Below are 18,384 nucleotides of genomic sequence, written 5' to 3'. Positions count from 1 at the left end.
AAGTAAACTTCCTATCCAACTCTCTAATTCAGCAAATCTCAAGTCCACCAAGATTTCATCCAGCATTGGCTCTGAAATCTGTACAGCACACTGCCCAATAGAACTTTCTATGATGATAGAAACATTCTAGATCTGTACAGTTTAATCTGGCAGACACTATCCACATGTCGCTATTAAGCACTTGGAATATGGCTAGTATGACTGAGGAAAGAAATTTTTTATTTTATTTAATTTTAATTTCAATTTAAATAGCCCATGTGATACTCTGGTTTCTCTTCAGATCGCATAAATCTTTCGCCTTTTAACTAGCCCATGTGATTACTGGCTACCATACCGGACAGTGCAGTTCTAGAGGGACTACCCTAGCCTTGTCTTGGACTTCGTGATCAGAGCTTCCTATTCAACACCAGCTTTTAGGAAAGCACCAAAGTACAAAGCTTGAGAAGATAAAATATGTCAGGAGGGAGCACCATGAGGGAACCATGATATAAATCAGCATCTGCCCAGTATTCTTAGCCACCTTAGGGATAAGGCAGAAATGACTTCAGGGATAACCCAAGCAAACTGTAAAGATTCCAGTTATTAAAGTCCATCCCAAAACAGCTGATCAAAGGCCAACTGCACGGTGTGGTGTGATTTCCTTACAACTCCTCTCAAGCTCTGCATATGACAGTGACAATTTTTACTTTCTTCTCTTCCTTCAATCAACTCACACTCACTTTCTTCTAATTGTTTCTATGTTTCATTACCCACCTCTTTCGCCAGCCAGTCTTGCTTATACCTTAAGTCCAAGGAATTGCATAACTTGGCCAATCTGGTCAACCAGTCATTTTGGTGAGAACTCTGAGTTGAGACGGTCACTGGACTGAACTGATAAGCCAGCCAGAGCTTTGTGCTGATAGGATGGAAGGGGCTTCCCAGTTTCCCTTCCATGCATGCACATGTCCTTTGACTGAGATAGTTCTGCCCATGTACAAGTTTCAAGAAAAATACCTCTCAAATATACAAAATACAAAATCCTCCAAGAGATGAAGAAAAGTGTAGGAACAGTAGGGGGCTCCTCCTCCATCTGTTCTATGAGTACTTATTGAGGTTCCCTTGTGTATCAGGCATTTCATTAAGCTCCCAAGGTTGGGACAGACAAAGTCTCTCTATCATGGGACTCTTAAGGTAGTAAAAGAGCTATTTATTGAGTTTCCACCCCCTAAGAGGTATCCATTTCTCATAACACTCCTGGAAGGTAAATATTACCATCCCCATTTTATACGTACAAAAGTGGTAGCTCAGATGTGCCCTAGATCACCTCAGTCTGTGTGCTCTTTTTGCTTCTCCACACTGTCCACCTTGTGCAGTCTCTTCCTCCATGTATACCATGAAAGATTCCAAGCACTATTTATTTAAAGGCTATTCCTTTACCACAAGAAATTAAGGGTACCCAGGAGACCTGGTGAGCAGAAGACCCATTATCAGAGATTTAAGGCAGGAAGGAAGAATCAGTGCCTCCCAAAGCCAAGAAGAAAAGGGCCTCCTATGGAGAATATTGTAGTTAAGCAAGTAGTTTTTCAGAGAAAACTTACCGGCCACCATACCATACTTCGTCCTGCCAGGAAGAAGCCTCCAACAGTCCCACGATTAGTGGAAAACATAGCCTGAGGAGGAAAGGTCAAAAATGTAATAGTAAACTAGAACAGAGCAACTTTGCCAGCCAAAGGACACACCTCTCCCACCCCACCCCCATATACTTGCACTTTCTTTTACCCACTTCACGTGCTGAAACACATCCACTTTCCTTATACCCTTGGGGCTCCTCTATACTTAGATGAAGGAGGCAGGGACCTACATTTGACAGACAAGAAGACTGGAGCTCAGAAGGTTTAAAGAGCTTGCCCTGGTGCTAGCTCTGCAATGAGTTCACATGGCTTCAAGCAAGTCACTCCACCTGGACCTGTTTGTCTGTTAAATAAGGGGAAATGGAATTTTTATGCCTTTTTTACAAGCATACTCAAGATGCCTAATGAAATATCATTCTTTTTAAAAACACCATACAGTATGTTATCTCAATAACGTTATCAAAACAAAAAAAGAAGAAAAACGCTTTAGGAATGCATGGTGTTCATACTAAATACATTAAAGATGGAACATTCAAACTCAATTCAAAACTTTCCTCTCTGGGATGTAGGTAGGAGCTTCCTGGAAACATTACTTTTCAACGTACTGTGAGTACTAATGATGATTATTACAAATACAGAGGAAGGAGGGGATTCCTTCTGACTGGGGTGTCAGGAAAGGCACAGAAGGAGCAGCACTTCAGCAAGTCTTGAAGATAGAGTGGGATTGATTAGTGAAAAGAAGGAAAGGACATTTCAGACTGTGGGAACAGCATGAGTGATAACCCAGAGGTAGAACTGCAGCAGTGTGGGGAGGAAAGGAACAGTAAACAGTATTACCTGGTGAACCCGGCTGAGGCATATGAATGAGGAGAGGGGTGAGAAGTGAGGGCAGACCGCAGACCCTCAAATGCCAAGCTAAAAGGTATAGGCTTTATTCCATAGGCAGTGGGGAGCCACTGAAGGTTTATGAGGAAAAGAATGACATGCATTTTCAATAAATGACCACCAGCACCCTTGGAATGTTGCCTCTCAACCTTCAGCTTATTCCTGGTCCAGCTCAGGCCCAGGCCTAGTCCTCCAGCTCAAAACTGGGACAGTGTCTCTGCCTGTGGCCTCCCTCCCCCTCCCTCTTTCTTTTTTTTTTTTAATTTAAATTCAATTAGCCAAGGTTTAGTACAGTCCTCCCTCTTTCTATGTCAATGGCCTTCCCTTAGCTGATCACTTGCTAATCTCCCTGAAAATGTTAATGGCTGATAATGACTTAAGCCTTATTAAAGGTGTTTGCATTTTCACACATGACCCCTGAGGCCAAAGAGCATCTCTAGTCCAAAGGAATTAATCTCAGATGGTGACATTTCAGACACTTAGACTCACCATTTATTCAGCGAACATGTCTACAACAGAGAGCATGTTGCTGAGTGCTCAGACTCCAAAGATGGACTGGACTCAGTCCTTTAGGAAGCAGGGTCATTCATACATCCAACAATCAATGTAGATTGTTAAGCACAACTGTGTGCCAGGCAGTGCCAGGGAGAACACAGCTCAGATCTTTCCGGACTCCTGGCAGGGTCCTCCCTCCCATAGGACATACTGTTAGGGCTTCCGTAGTGGTTTTTCTAGGAATAGCAAAAAGACTAGCAGACCCAAGGAGCAAAGAAGGTAGCTAGGGGCTGAACAGAAATATGGCCCAAGGACTCAGCCTCCAGCAGTTTGCCAGGGAAAGGCCATTCTGAAAGTCACTCTGAAGTCAAAGCAGACTGATAGGCCCCAGGTGGTACTGGAGGGACACAAAAAGTGGTTTTGGGGCCCAGACACAACATTTCGAAGTTGGTCTCAGAAATGAAGAGCTTAGAGGAAGAATATGATGGTAGAGACTAGAGTGGGGAACTGGATAATTCAGGAAAGATGTTGGGCTGGATAAAAGACAAGGAGAGAGTCTGCATTGGTGGTATCGTGGTGAGCATAGCTGCCCTTCAAAGACAAGGAGAGGTGTATCTACACCAGGCCTTCTCTTCTCTGGAATGTTCATCCCCTCCTCTCCACAAGCCCGGACGCCACATACTGATCCTTTAAGGCCCCTCAGATGTGACCTTCCCCATGAAACTTTACCTCACACTCCTCCACAGAAACTTCCTCCTCTACTATGGCCTCCTTCCCTTCCCAAACAAAAATAATCTCTCTCTTCTGTGAACATCTAGAGAACTCCCTCCATACCTCATTCACAGCCCTTACATTTTTTTACTTTGTGTTACCATATTACAATTTTTTCCAGCTTTATTGAGGTATACTGACAAATAAAAATTGTTTATTTTTAAGGGATACAATGTGATATTTTGAAGTACATATTCATTGTCAGGGGCTAGGGGGTGGAGGAAATGGAGTGATGTTGATCAAAAGGTAAAAGGTAGGGGCGCCTGGGTGACTCAGTCGGTTAAGCCTCCAGCTCTTGGTTTTGGCTCAGGTCACGATCTCAGGGTGGTGAGTTGGAGCCCCAAGTTGGGCTCCACGCTCAGCAGGGAGTCTGCTCAAGATTCTCTCTCTCCCTCTCCCTCTGCCCCTCCTCACCCCGTGTGCTCACACACACGCTCTCTCTCTCTCTCTCTCTCTCTCTAAAAATAAATAAATAAATCTTTTTTTAAAAAAAGGTAAAAGACAAAAGTATAAGATGAATAAATTCTGGAGATCTAACTTACATCATGGTGACCATAGTTTAAAATACTGTATTGTATAGTTGGATGAGGCAGCCCCGGAAGAGGGTAAAACAGAACAAAATAATGTTGGAAGAGATGGGGATGGTGACAGAGGGACATTAGCTGTGGATGCCTTTTCTAAGATGAGGAAGTACAATAGGCCAGGATTGCTCTGTCTGGGCAGCCCAGAGATCATGCAAGAGTCAAGATGCCTATCCCCAAACCAAGGCACTTTTGATACTCCCATAGAAAAAAAGAGGAATGTAAACTGGAAGAAATCCAGCATGTTAAATGATCAGGGTCCAGAAGCACTGACTAATGGGGAAGATTAAATGTAGACAAATATTAGCAGGCTCATTAAGTAGCATTTAACAGGACAAGTGATACTGATTCACAGATATTTAAAAAGTGTAAACACCATAATCAGCAGGACTGGCAGGGGCTAAAATAAGATTGGTTAGGGGAAAAGAGATTATCAGTGATTGTCTGGGAAACAGGCAGTATGGCACAGCTAGCAAATGATGGATTCACATCTTGGCTACAGCACTTATAAGCTGGGGAGGGGTGGGGGGAGGAAGGTAGGCAAGGAGGCAGAGCCCCTGGTTCTGTGGAAAACCAAGAGTCAAAAGACCTGAGTTCCAGGAACAATGCCATGTGTTTCAACCTTAGGCAAATCACAACCACATGCGGCTTCAGTTTCCTTCTTGTAAAATGGGGATTAGCATTCCTCCCCTCCCTTTCTTGGGGCTTTTTGTGAAGATGCCCTACCTAGTTGATCCCTTTTGCCCATTTTACAATTCAGGGCCTGGCTCATATTTTGGAGGGCAAATGATTAATAGTATTTAAAAAGACTCCCAGACTCCATAAAGAATTTTCAGGTTCATCTCTGCAGATCCTCACAACAACCTTGGGGAGTCATAAGAATAAATAAGATTGTACCTATTTACACCTAAGTAAACTGAGGCTGAGGTGGGTTTCCCAAGGTCATAGAGCTAGAACCATGTCAAAGCCAGTAGTAAACTTGAGAATCCTGGCTCCTAGTTGGACACTTCTGGGAAGGTAAGACTACTGGGGACAAGTCAGTCACACTGACCCCTTGTGACACTTGGAGAAGCTTTTAGTCACATCTTGTTTCTACAATTACTTAGAAAACAAACAAACCAAAAAAATACTTCCTTTTACCTCTAAAAAAAAAAAAACAAAAACCTAACCTAAACTAAATTCTGCAGCCATGGAAGGGTTAATGTCCACCCTCCTCCCCTCTAAATCAAGAGTTCAAGCACCTGCTGACATCGCAGCCTCCTGGTCCAACATCCCAACCAAAGCCATCGAGAGTATCTGGAATATGTGCACATTTATATTTTTTTTAAGATTTATTTATTTATGAGGGAGAGAGCGCGAGCATGCACGAGTAGGGGGAGGAGCAGAGGGAGTGAATCTCAAGCAGACTCCCAGAGAGCGGAGCCCGGAGCCCAGAGTCCAAAGACGGCTCAATCCCAGGACCCATGAGAACATGACCTGAGCCTAAACCAAAAGTCGGTGATTCAACTGACTGAGCCACCCAAGCACCCCTGGAATATGTGCACATTTAAAATACCTCATCTTCTAGTTGCTGGGTGTGCCAGGGCCTGTCATGGTAAAATTTCCAAGTTCCAATTTCCAAGGCTGCTAAGAACAAGTTTCTCTGGTTTGGTGTGTCCCCATTCCCCAAGGGGAGCCACAGGCACTTCCCTCTCCCCAGCACCAGGCGACCCTCCGGTTTTCCTCCTCCTCCTCCACCCAGCTTTGCCAACTCTCACTCATTCCAGCCCCTTGGCCTGCAGATCAGCATTTCCCAGAAGGACCCGGCAGCACCCCTCCATTTGGGGTTGCCCCGCAGCCCCTGCAACTGGCAAAGGCTTGTGTCCTTCTTGCTCTAAACTGTTGTGTTTTTTTTTCCCATCCAAAACTGTATGACTAAGAAGAGGCAGGATAGTCCTAGCCTCCTTGGGGCTTATCTCCCAAGCCCATGGATCTTCCCTGCAGCCCCAAGCTGTCCCTCTCCTGCCCCTCACACTGGCCCCCAGCCTCTCCAATTCCCCTCCCCACCCCCCGCCACCTCCTTCTCTGCTCACAGGCCAGGGGTATCCTCCGTGGATTTCCTCGCCAGCTCCCTTCGGCACCCCTCTCCTTTCTGCTCATCTTTGCTTACCCTCCTCACCTTACACTGTGCCCCAGCCCCAAACTCCTCTCAAGCGCTTCCAAGTTATTTTCAACCCGCTCCACAGACCCTTAAGCCCATCGTCCCCTCCTCACAGCTCACCGATGCCGTCGCTCCTCTCTGCACCCCCCCTTGTCCCTCCTGGTGGCCCTTGCCCCCTCAGCCTGCGTCTCAGGGCCCCCACATACCCACAACCCGACAGCCATCACCACCACAAAGTAGATGATGATGACAGAGATGTCGGCCGCATTGCGGATGCGCTCGTGGGCCGCGAGGGGTGCAGCAGTGGCGTTGGTCATGGGGCTCCAGATGGTACTGTCCATGTCGGCGGCGGTGGCGGCGATGCGTCCCTCCCGCCCAGGCCCCTTGCTCCTTATATGGCCTCCGGGTTAATTATCAGCCCGGGAGAGGCGGGGAGAGGGCACCCGCGAAGTTGCGTCCGGGCAGTGGAGCTCCTGCGCTGCGCCGTCGTCGGGGAGCAGCCTTAGACGCAAACCGCCTTGAAGGAGGAGCAGACGGAGCTGTTGGCAGAAGGGTGGCAGGCCGGCAGGTAAGGGCTGTTCCGTGAGTGGGGAGGGACCGGCCAGGGGGTGGTGCCCGTCTAGCACAAAGGCCCGCTGTGCTCCCGCAGCGGGCACCTGGCCGGGCAACCTGGCCTGCTCTGCCGGGGGCAGAGAGGGTGCGGCTTCATTGAGGAGCCAGGCTGCCTGGGGCTTCAGGTCACCTGCCAGAGGATCAGCACCAAGCCCTCTGCAGACAGGCTTCTCCATGTGTAACATGGGTGCAGGACTGTTCCCAGCAATCAGCCAAGTTCTTGGTCTTTGTGGAGAAAAATCTGGGGAAGACCATTTGTTAAATATTGCTGGAAAGAAATTCAGAACAATTGCAGTCTCTTGGCCACAAGGACAGCCACCCACCTACTCACATTTCTGACTCCTCTGCAGTCCCCAGAGCCACTGTTACCCCCACGATAAGGAGGAAGAAAGAGAGACTGGGAGAAGGGATTCCACTGGGAGCTATTTCCTTGCCCTGTGCCTCACCCAGTAATATGATTTGAGGCAGGTAGGAGGGAAGATACTAGAGAATCCCTTCCATGGAGCTCACCAAGCTCGGACCCTTCCTGGGTGCTCAGCCTTCCCATCTGGAAACACATGTCTAAGCCAAAAGTCAGGGCTCAACACAGAGATGGCTGAGAGAGGAGGCCTGACTCACCCAAGGTCACACAGTAAGCCAGTGACAGAGCTGGTCCTGCAGCCTAGGCAAGGGCAAGCCTAGTTCAGAGGAGGGTTGGAGATGCTCTCAGAGGCTGGCGCTGGAGGCCACAGAGCAGCCACTTTGAAGAGGGGAGGCTTGCTGAGGTGTTAAGGTACAGGGAGGGGGATGACCACATAAACCTGCCAGGACTCTGTTCTGCCTCAGGCCCTCCCTGCCCAGCACTAGACAACCGTCCAATGCCCGAAATGCCAGCAACCCATTCCTTTGTACCTCACTGCCTCTGAGGTCTGCTCCCCTTCTCCCTCATCAGCACATGCTCTTCCAATTGAGTCTGCAGTCAGAGAATCATTATTTGGGCAGCGTCCATGTACGTCTTCCCCATTTCCCCCCACCCATTGCCCAGGGCCCATCATAATGCCTGGCCACAGGGAACAGGACTTTCTCTTCTGGAGAACCTGGAAGCAGGGGCTCTTCAACATGGATGCTCTCCAAAACTTCCAGCTCAGCATCAGCCGCAGCTTGGAGCAACTTGCCTTTCATCCATGTCCATCTGTTCCCAAATTCAGCAGAGCATTTTCACCTGGCTCTGACCAAGCAGAGCCCCTGCCCTCAGGGAACATCTAGGCTGGTCTGGAAGTGAGCTCATCCACAGCAAAAGTCCAGTCCTGAACCCCCAGCTGCAGGCAGCCAGCCTATGCCAATCTCCAAAAGTGAAGTCTGGCAATGAGCAAATCTGAAAAGTGAGCAGGAGGAAGGACCTGAACTAGGAGAGAAAGAGCTGTCCTCTGATCTTTCTCAGACAGCAGAACATGGCCAGAGAAGGAAAGGAATGGCAATTCCTTCCAATCTTGGAAGAGACCAGAAAATATATTTATTCATTCATTCATTCTTGCAACAGAAGAACAGCTTCTATGTGCCAGGTCATGTGTGCCAATGCTGGGGATAGAGCTGTGCACAAGATTCACAGGGTTCTCGGGGCGCCTGGGTGGCTCAGTCATTAAGCGTCTGCCTTCGGCTCAGGTCATGATCCCAGGGTCCTGGGATCAAGCCTCTCATTGGGCTCCCTGCTCAGCGGGAAGCCCGTTTCTCCCTCTCCCTGACTTGGGTTCCCTCTCTCGTTGTGTCTCTTTCTGTCAAATAAATAAATAAAATCTTAAAAAAAAAAAAAAAGATTCACAGGGTTCTTGCCCTCACAAGGCTTCTAGCCTAATGGGGGAGATAGACCATCATCAAAAATGAGACAAATACCTATAAACTTAGCATTGTGATATGTGCTTTGAAAGAGACATACTAATGTTCCAAATGTGTAGCAAAGATTTTGACCTGGGAATGAGGTGGAGTTGGGGGAAGGCCTGGAAAGGTCTGGTTTGAAAAGGGCCATGACACAAAAACAGACATATAGACCAATGGAACAGAATAGAGAGCCCAGATATGGACTCTCAACTCTATGGTCAAATAATCTTCGGCAAAGCAGGAAAAAATATGCAATGGGAAAAAGACAGTCTCTTCAATAAATGGTGCTGGGAAAATTGGACAGCCACATGCAGAAGAATGAAACTCGACCATTCTCTAACACCATACACAAAGATAAACTCAAAGTGGATGAAAGACCTCAATGTGAGACAGGAATCCATCAAAATCCTAGAGGAGAACATAGGCAATAACCTCTTTGACATCAACCACAGCAACTTCTTTCAAGATACATCTCCAAAAGCTAGTGAAACTAAAGCAAAAATGAACTTTTGGGACTTCATCAAGATAAAAACTTCTGCACAGCAAAAGAAACAGTCAACAAAACAAAGAGGCAACCCACAGAATGGGAGAAGATATTTGCAAGTGACACTACAGATAAAGGGCTGGTATCCAAGATCAATAAAGAACTTCTCAAACTCAACACCCAAAAAACAAATAATCAAGTCAAAAAATGGGCAGAAGTCATGAACAGACACTTCTCTGAAGAAGACACACAAATGGCTAACAGACACATGAAAAAATGTTCATCATCATTAGCCATCAGGGAAATTCAAATCAAAACCACATTGAGATACCACCTTACACCAGTTAGAATGGCAAAAAATGGACAGGGAAGGAAACAACAAATGTTGGAGAGGTTGTGGAGAAGGGGGAACCCTCTTACACTGTTGGTGGGAATGCAAGTTGGTACAGCCACTTTGGAAAACAGTGTGGAGGTTCCTCAAAAATTAAAAATAGAGCTACCCTATGACCCAGCAATTGCACTCCTGGGTATTTACCCCAAAGACACAGATGTAGTGAAAAGAAGGGCCATATGCACCCCAATGTACATAGCAGCAATGTCCGCAATAGCCAAACTGTGGAAAGAGCCGAGATGCCCTTCAACAGATGAATGGATAAAGAAGATGTGGTCCATATATACAATGGAATATTACTCAGCCATCAGAAAGGATGAATACCCAACATTTACATCCACATGGATGGGACTGGAGGAGATGATGCTAAGTGAATTAAGTCAAGCAGAGAAAGTCAATTATCATGTGGTTTCACTTATTTGTGGAACATAAGGAATAGCATGGAGGACATTAGGAGAAGGAAAGGAAAAATAAAGGGGGGGTAATCGGAGGGACAGATGAACCATGAGAGACTATGGACTCTGAGAAACAAACAGGGTTCTAGAGGGGAGGGGGGTGGGGGGACGGGTTAGCCCGGTGATGGGTATTAAGGAGGGCACGTACTGCATGGAGCACCGGGTGTTATACGAAAACAATGAATTGTGGATCACCACATCAAAAACTAATGAAGTATTTTATGGTGACTAACATAACATAATAAAATAAAATTTTTAAAAGGGGGGGGCATGAAAGAGGAGTGAGCCAGGTAAGGTGGGAGGGAGGGATGTTCCAGGAGAGGACAAGCTGGGGCTAAAAATAAAAAATAAATAAGGGCGCCTGGGTGGCTCCGTTGGTTAAAATCCCACTCTTGATTTTGGCTCAGCTCAGAGCTGTGAGATCGAGCCCCACTTCGGGCTCCACACTGGCCGTGGAGCTTGCTTAAGATTCTCTCTCTCCCACTCCCTCTGTCCCTCCCCCTCCCTCCAAATAAATAAATAAGCATGTCACCAGCAAGTAACACCCCCACTATGGGGCGTGGACAGGGGATCTCCAGGATGCCTGAGGCCCTTCTGCAATTTCTGTTCCTCACTGGTTCCCTTTATTTTTTAAAAAGATTTTATTTATTTATTTGACAGAGAGAGACACAGTGGGAGAGGGAACACAAGCAGGGGAAGTGAAAGAGGGAGAAGCAGGCTTCCCACCGAGCAGGGAGCCCGATGTGGGGCTCGGTCCCAGGACGCTGGGACCACAACCTGAGCCAAAGGCAGACGCCTAACGACTAAGCCACCCAAGTGCCCCATCACTGGTCCCCTTTAAAAGGACAATTTAACTCAAAAAACAGCACAGAGATTCCTCAAAAAATTAAAAATAGAATTATCATGTGATCCAGGAATCCCACTTCTGGGTATATATCCAAAGGAAATGAAATCAGTATCTCAAAGAGATAGCACTCCCATGTTCATTGAAGAATTATTCACAATAATCAAGTTGGAAACAACTTAAAGTGTCTATCAACAGATGAATGGATAAAGGAAATGTGGTATATATACATACCACATATATGTATATGTATGTGTGGTGGAATATTATTCAGCCATAAAAAATAAGGAAATCATGCCCTTTATAACACTATGGATGAACCTGGAGGACATTATGCTAAGTAAAATAAGCCAGACAGATATGTGCAATCTAAAAAAAGTCAAACTCATAGAACCAGAAAATAGAATGATGGTTACCAGTGGCTAGGGGGTGGGAGAAATGGGGAGATGTTGGGCAGAGGTTACAAACTTAGAGTTATAAGATGAATGAGGTCTGGGATCTAATGTACAGTATGATTACTATAGTAAACAATACTGCATTGTATACTTGAAAGTTGCTAAGGGAGTAGATTTTAAGTGTTTTCACCATAAACACACACACACACACACACACACACACACACAAGCACATAAAATGGTAACTATGTGAGGTGCTGGATGTGTTTAGTTAACTTAATTGTGGTAATCATAGCACACTGTATGTATATATTAAATCATCACATCGTACACCTTTTAAAAAATCATGCTATACAACCTAGTTTTTAAAGAAAAGAATTATTTCCCCTACACAGATACTTCCAGGGGAACACAGTAGGATGCACCATCTGCCCCCCAGAGCTGGCCAGAGCTGCTGGGCCACTGCTAATTAGTAAGGATCCTGTTGGCCTCTCTCCTGTCCTCACTGGTGCCAAGCCAAATCAGGGTCTGGTCACAAAAAGGGGCGTTATTACCAGAACCCCTAGAGAAAGAAAAAAGCTGGCCAAAGAGCCAGACTGGGTAAGATGAGGCTGATGAGGAAAGATAGACTTAAGAGCAAGATGCAGACCTCACCTGAGTCCACACAGGTTCACAATCTCAGGTCAGATTGGATTCCTAAGCTTGAAAAACCAGGTGCCCACAGATTCACAGCTAAACCTGAGTGCTGGGAATACATTATCCAAGTGACTCTGCGGTCACTAAGCTAACATCTACAGTTGGCAGAGGAGGAACCGAGGATTTGGAGTGTAGTAACATCACTGAGTGGGAATTCTCCTCTTTCCTCTTCTCTGTCTCCCTTCCACACTACTCATCTGTCCAGGTCCCACAGGAATCCCTACCTGCTTCTATCAGCCCAGGAGTTCTTCCCCAGCGAGCCTCAAATGTGCTGTGTCCACCTCTCACTGGCCACAATGTGCTCCATGTCAAGGAATCCCATGATGTGACGGCCAGCTCCTGAACTCTTGTCACAGAGTGAAATAAACAGCCCAGGTGCAGAGGCTATGAGTTTGGGAAGTTACCTGGAGAGGGGAAATAACATGACTGGTTTGAATCTTAGCTCAGCCATCAACCGGCAGCAGACCAAGGATAGCTCATTTGACATCTGTGATCCTCCATTTGAACATCTGTAAAATGGCATGGACAAGGACTGTTTTCTGTACTTATGAGGTCCAAACGAGATGAGGGTGCAAAGGGGCCTCGTTGACAACAAAAAGGCAAAGGTGAGGGACTTAGAGGGCTCTTATGATTTTCTCTTCTTTTTCCTTTTCCTTGTTGGAAGCTCAACTGTGGGAAGCAGACTGTTGATCAGTGTATTAGCTTCCTGTGGCGGCTGTTAACAAATTACCACAAATATGGCAGCGCAAAACAAAAGAAATGTATCCTCTCAGGGTTCTGGAAGGCCGAAGTCCAAAATTGGTTTCACTGGGTGAAACCCAGGTTTGAGCAGGGCTGCATTGTTCAGGTTTTAGGAGAGGATCCTTCTCTTCTCTTCCAACTTCTGGTGGCTGTCAGCATTCCTTGGCTTGTGGTCACATCTCTCCAATCTCTGTCTCCATCTTTGTGTGTGTTTATGTGGTAACATATACATAACATAAAATTGCCCATCTTAACCCTTTTTAAGTGCACAATTCAATGGCATTAATATATTCACAATGTTGTGCTACCATCACTACTATCCATACCCCAAGACTTTTCATCATCCCAAACAGAAACACTCTACCCATTAAATACTAACTTCTCACCTTCCCCTGGAAACCACCATTCATCTTTCTGTCTCTATGAATTTGACTATTCTAGGTGCCTTTATACAAGAGGATTCATACAATCTACCTCTATCTTCACAATGCCTTCTCTTCTTTGTCTGTCAAATATCCCTCTGTCACTAAGGACATTTGTGATGGTGTTTAGGGCCCACCAGGATAATGCAGGATCATCTATCCTCATCTCAAGATCCTTAACTTAATCACATGTGCAAAGACCCTTCTTCTAAATAAGGTAGCATTTACAGGTTCCAACATTGAGGGCCTGGTATCTTTGGATGGTCATTATTTAGTTACTGCAATCAGTGATGGTGAAGGAGTCTGAATATGGAAGGATTTGATGGAGGAAGCAAGATTGGAGCCGCTTTGGGAAGGGTGGAGTGAGGAGGAGGGCACTGCTGGAGGGGATGAGTCTAGGCCCAGAAGGGTAAAAGCCAAAAAGCTTCCAGGCAAAGAGGAGGTGAGGATAAGTCAGAAGGGCCAGGAAAGGGAATCTGTGAATTGGCCCCAGGCTGCTTGCTCTTTCTCCGCAGCCCCCAAGCTGGTATCTGGGCATGAAGGGAGTAAATGGAAGGACAGAAAGCTAAGAAGGACAAAATGCTCCTGGCCCTCCCTCTAAAGCTGAAATCAATAAGGAGTTGACCCCTGGTGGTCTCCATCCAATCATCTAAGCCCTGGCTACGCCTCTGCCATGCTGGGTCATGATGGGTAAGCCCCCAATGTTTGTTGAGAATCACCGCTACAGCAGGGATCCAGTTTGAACAAACAGAGGCTTGCTGAGTGCCCATCATGCATATCAACCAAAACCCAGGTTGCTTGGTGGTGGGCTGTAGCTCTTTTGTCTATATTCCAAATCCCAGACAAGCTTCAGGAAGAAGCTACAGGATGAGATGCTGCAAGATATCTTAGCCTACCTTCCCCAGAGCTCTTTACAGGGTACTGTCTCAGCCCTGGTTCTTAGCCCGGGGCAGCAGGAATAGCACATGGCCCAGAAGCAGGAGACCTGGGTCCAAGCACTGGTTATTCTGCCAAGTGGCCCCAGACAAGTCACTTCACCCTCTAAGACTGTTTTCTTACCTATCAAATTGGCAGAATTTGACCAACTGGTCTCTTAAGAAAGATCCTGGTGCCAATTTTACGACTCTATTCAGGGCCCTGAATTTCCCTGAACCTCTGTCTCTCATTTATAAACTGGGGACAGAAAGCACTGGACAGTTGCATGTCACAAGCATGTCAACACCACTTCATCCTAAATCTCATTCCTCACTACATCTGATGGCCCCAGGGCTGACATTTTCTACTGCTCACTATCATTTCTAAAATTGTAAAGGAGGAATATCACCCTCCCTAGACACTCCTCACCTATGAGCTCAACAGCTCTAAAGCACTGTGGGAAGCATACCTGGCTGAATTGTGCCTCATATGGAAAATATTTCAGGGGCACCTGGGTGACTCAGTCGTTAAGCGTCTGCCTTTGGCTCAGGTCATGATCCCAGGGTCCTGGGTTCGAGCCCCGCATCGGGCTCCCTGCTCTGCGGGAAGCCTGCTTCTCCCTCTCCCACTCCCCCTGCTTGTGTTCCTTCTCTCTCTGTCTCTCTCTGTCAAATAAATAAATAAAATCTTTAAAAAAAAAAGAAAGAAAATATTTCAGCACACTGCCAAGCACATATATGGTGCTCAATAAAATGTTAACTTTAATCTTCGTCTTCATCACCTACCTAGACTCCAAGTTATGGGACCTTGAGCTGGGGTCCTGCCCTCAAAGTGAGAAGACAGATATGAACAGGAAAACCTATACCTTGTGTTGGGACAAGTGGTACAACTTTAAGCTTTACAATGACCCTATTGTTATCCCATTTTATGGATGAAGCACCGAAACTCAAAAGTGGTTAAGTAACTTGCCCAAGCTGGTAAATGGCCAAGCCAGGGCTTAACCCCATGTGGGTATAATACCAAAGCCTATATTTTAACTACTGAAAAAGAGGGTAGGGAGAGAAGGGGAGAAGGGAAAGTAAAGCCTTAGCCCTGATTCCCAGCCTACTCCCCAGGTAGCATCCCTCTATTCCTTCCCTGCTTCATCCCAGGGTTGGCATTTGGCCCCACCTCCCTGTAGGTGTGAGACATTTCACTGATTCACTAGTTACAACAGATAGAGGCAAAAGCCAGCAGCATTACAGGCACTATCTTCTAACAAACAACCTGGTGTTTTGAAAACCCACAGCCCAGAATGAGAGCACGTGAAGTAGCAGAGTTAACTGTCACTCAAGTCCTGGAGAAGGCTTTCTGACAGCTTTCTGACAGCCACACTTCAATGTGATTGTCATCCCATGTCTAACTCCCTCTCGAGATGAGACAGAGAAGCAGCTCCCAGGTAGCCAGAGGCCTTCAGGTATTGGCTGAGGAACTCATCAAAGCTCTCACCTGTGAACCTTATCCCCACACAGCCAACTGCCACCCATCCATCAACCCACACTGAGGCTAGGATTCCAGGAACATGAAAACCAGGCTCAAAAATCCTTGAGCAACTGAAAAACCCACAAAGTAACAGTAGGAATGACAAGTCATTCATGTATTCAACAAATACCAGTTGAACATCTGTCTAGGCATCAGGGGTACAAAGTGAACAAAATAAAGGTAGTCCCTGTCTTTCAGGAGCTTAAAACCTATTCATGTGCTTATAATGGGCACAGAATTTCCTTTTGGGATGATAACAGTAGATAGAAGTAACAGTTGCATGCACTTGATGCCACTGAATTATTCACTTTCAAATGATTAATTTTATTTTATGTGAATTTCACCTCCATTAAAAAATAAAAATTAAAAACCCATAACTACGTACAAGACATCAGGCCTGGAGACAATAAAAATTTAATTCCCACCCACATAATTTCTTCCCAACCTGTTGACTGGTCCTAAAATTTCATGAATTTCATTCATTTGTTCAACTTTTGAGAATGTAAAGGTGAATTTATCTCACCATCAAAAGAATATCCTCTCCCATCTAATGGTTGACCCTGATAATTCTACATTAAGAAACTTCATTCATTCATTCCTTCAGAGTATCCATTCTATACCTGATACAGGGATTACAACCTTAAATAAGACACAGTCTCTGCAATGAATGTAAAAGTGCAGCTATCTCTTCATCTCATTCAACATTTCATTTCCTCGGTATATATACCCAGAAGTGGGATTGCTGGATCATATAGCAGTTCTATTTTTAATATTTTTATCTTTTTAAAAATATTTTATTTGGGGGTTGCCTGGGTAGTGTAGTCAGTTAAGCATCCAATTCTTGGTTTGGGCTCAGGTTATGATCCCAGGGTCCTGCGATCGAACCCCAAGTCGGGCTCCATTCTCAGCATGAAGTCTGCTTGGGATTCTCTCTCCTCTCTCCCTCTAACATAGTGACTCAACTTCTCTATATGTTACACTATGCTCACCACAATTGTAGCTACCATCTGTCCCCATACAACACTTTTACAATATCACTGGCTATACTCTCTATGCTGTGCCTTTTATTCCTGTCACTTATTCATTCAAAAACTTGAAGCCTGTATCTCCCACCCCCCTTCACCTATTTTGCCCATCCCTCCACCCTCCTTCCCCCTGGCAACCATCAGTCTGTTCTCTGTATTTATAGGTCTGATTCTGCTTTTTGTTTGCTTGTTTATTCATTTGTTTTATTTTAGGTATGGAAGTGACCCAACTGTCTATCAATAGACAAACAGATAAGGAATATGTGACACATACACACACACACACACACACACACACACACACACACACAATGGAGTATTATGCAGCCATAAGAAAGGATGAGATCTTGCCATTTGCAAAAACATGGATGGACCTAGAACGTATTATGCTAAATGAAATAGGTCAAACTGAGAAAGACAAATACCATATTATTTTTTTTAAAGATTTTATTTTATTATTTATTTGAGAGAGAGAGAATGAGAGATAGAGAGCACGAGAGGGAAGAGGGTCAGAGGGAGAAGCAGACTCCCCGCAGAGCAGGGAGCCCGATGTGGGACTCGATCCCGGGACTCTAGGATCATGACCTGAGCTGAAGGCAGTTGCCTAACCAACTGAGCCACCCAGGCGCCCCAAATACCATATTATTTTACTCACATGTAGACTCTATTCTTAATTTTTTGAGGAAACTCCATGTTTTCCATAAGGGCTACATCAATTTACATTACAACACTGCCCAAGGTTTCCTTTTCTCCATATCCTCACCAACACTTACCTCTTGTTTTTGTGATAATAGCCATTTTAAAAAGCATGGGATGATATTTCATTGTGGTTTTGATTTGCATTTCCCTGATGATTAATGATGTCAAGCACTCTTCATGTACTTGTTGACTTCTCAGAGTTCCTTATATTTTTTGGATATTAAAAAATGATAACTATGTGAGGTGATGGATGCCTTAATTAATTGTAGTAGTCATTTTAAGATTTTATTTATTTGATACAGAGAGAGAGAAGGAGAGAGCAAACACAAGCAGGGGGAGTGGCAGGCAGGGGAGAAGCAGGCTCCCCGCTGAGCAAGGAGCTCAATGTGAGGCTCGATCCCAGGACCCTGGGATCATGACCCAAACCAAAGGCAGCCATGTAACGAACTGAGCTACACAGGGGCCCCTGTAGTAGACATTTTAATATGTGTATATATATATATATAATCATCACATTGTATACCTTAAATATATATAATTTTGCCAATCACGCATCAAGAAAGTAAGGGAGGAGAAAAGAAGAAAATACATACTAGCCGAAAGAAGAAGAAAAAAAGAAAGATGCAATCTCTGCCTTGGGGCCCTCCCAGTTCATCAAGGAAAGTTTACATCTGATATGCACATGCTGTTCTTTCTTCCCTGTTCCTCACCTGGCTAACTGTCATAATCCTCTCATCTTAACTTAAATTTTTTCCAAGAAGCTTCTTGACCTGCACCCCACCCCTAGCCTGAAAGTCTCTGAGAACTTAGTTCTCAAGCCCTATTCTCATCCTTCCTGTCTCAGTTTA

The 18,384-nt window shown here is 45.4% G+C and overlaps 1 protein-coding gene across 2 annotated transcripts in view; it reads right to left on the bottom strand.

Annotated features, from left to right (window-relative positions):
- SLC5A1 (solute carrier family 5 member 1) overlaps nucleotides 1–18,384 on the bottom strand; it is a 130,959-nt gene that overhangs the window by 68,771 nt on the left and 43,804 nt on the right. Inside the window, exons 1-2 of one of the 2 annotated variants that reach the window (XM_027577412.2) lie at nucleotides 6,689–6,823; nucleotides 1,578–1,649 (exon numbers count right to left, since the gene is read on the bottom strand). In XM_027577412.2, coding sequence (XP_027433213.1) covers nucleotides 1,578–1,649; nucleotides 6,689–6,823 — 207 coding nt within the window. Of the gene's footprint in view, nucleotides 1–1,577; nucleotides 1,650–6,688; nucleotides 6,824–18,384 lie in introns of those variants that run through there. The other variant, XM_027577413.2, reaches the window with a different exon arrangement.

The sequence above is a fragment of the Zalophus californianus genome, chromosome 14 (genome assembly GCF_009762305.2).
Source record: "Zalophus californianus isolate mZalCal1 chromosome 14, mZalCal1.pri.v2, whole genome shotgun sequence".
Taxonomy (NCBI): domain Eukaryota; kingdom Metazoa; phylum Chordata; class Mammalia; order Carnivora; family Otariidae; genus Zalophus; species Zalophus californianus.
This window is presented reverse-complemented; position numbering and strand designations above follow the sequence as displayed.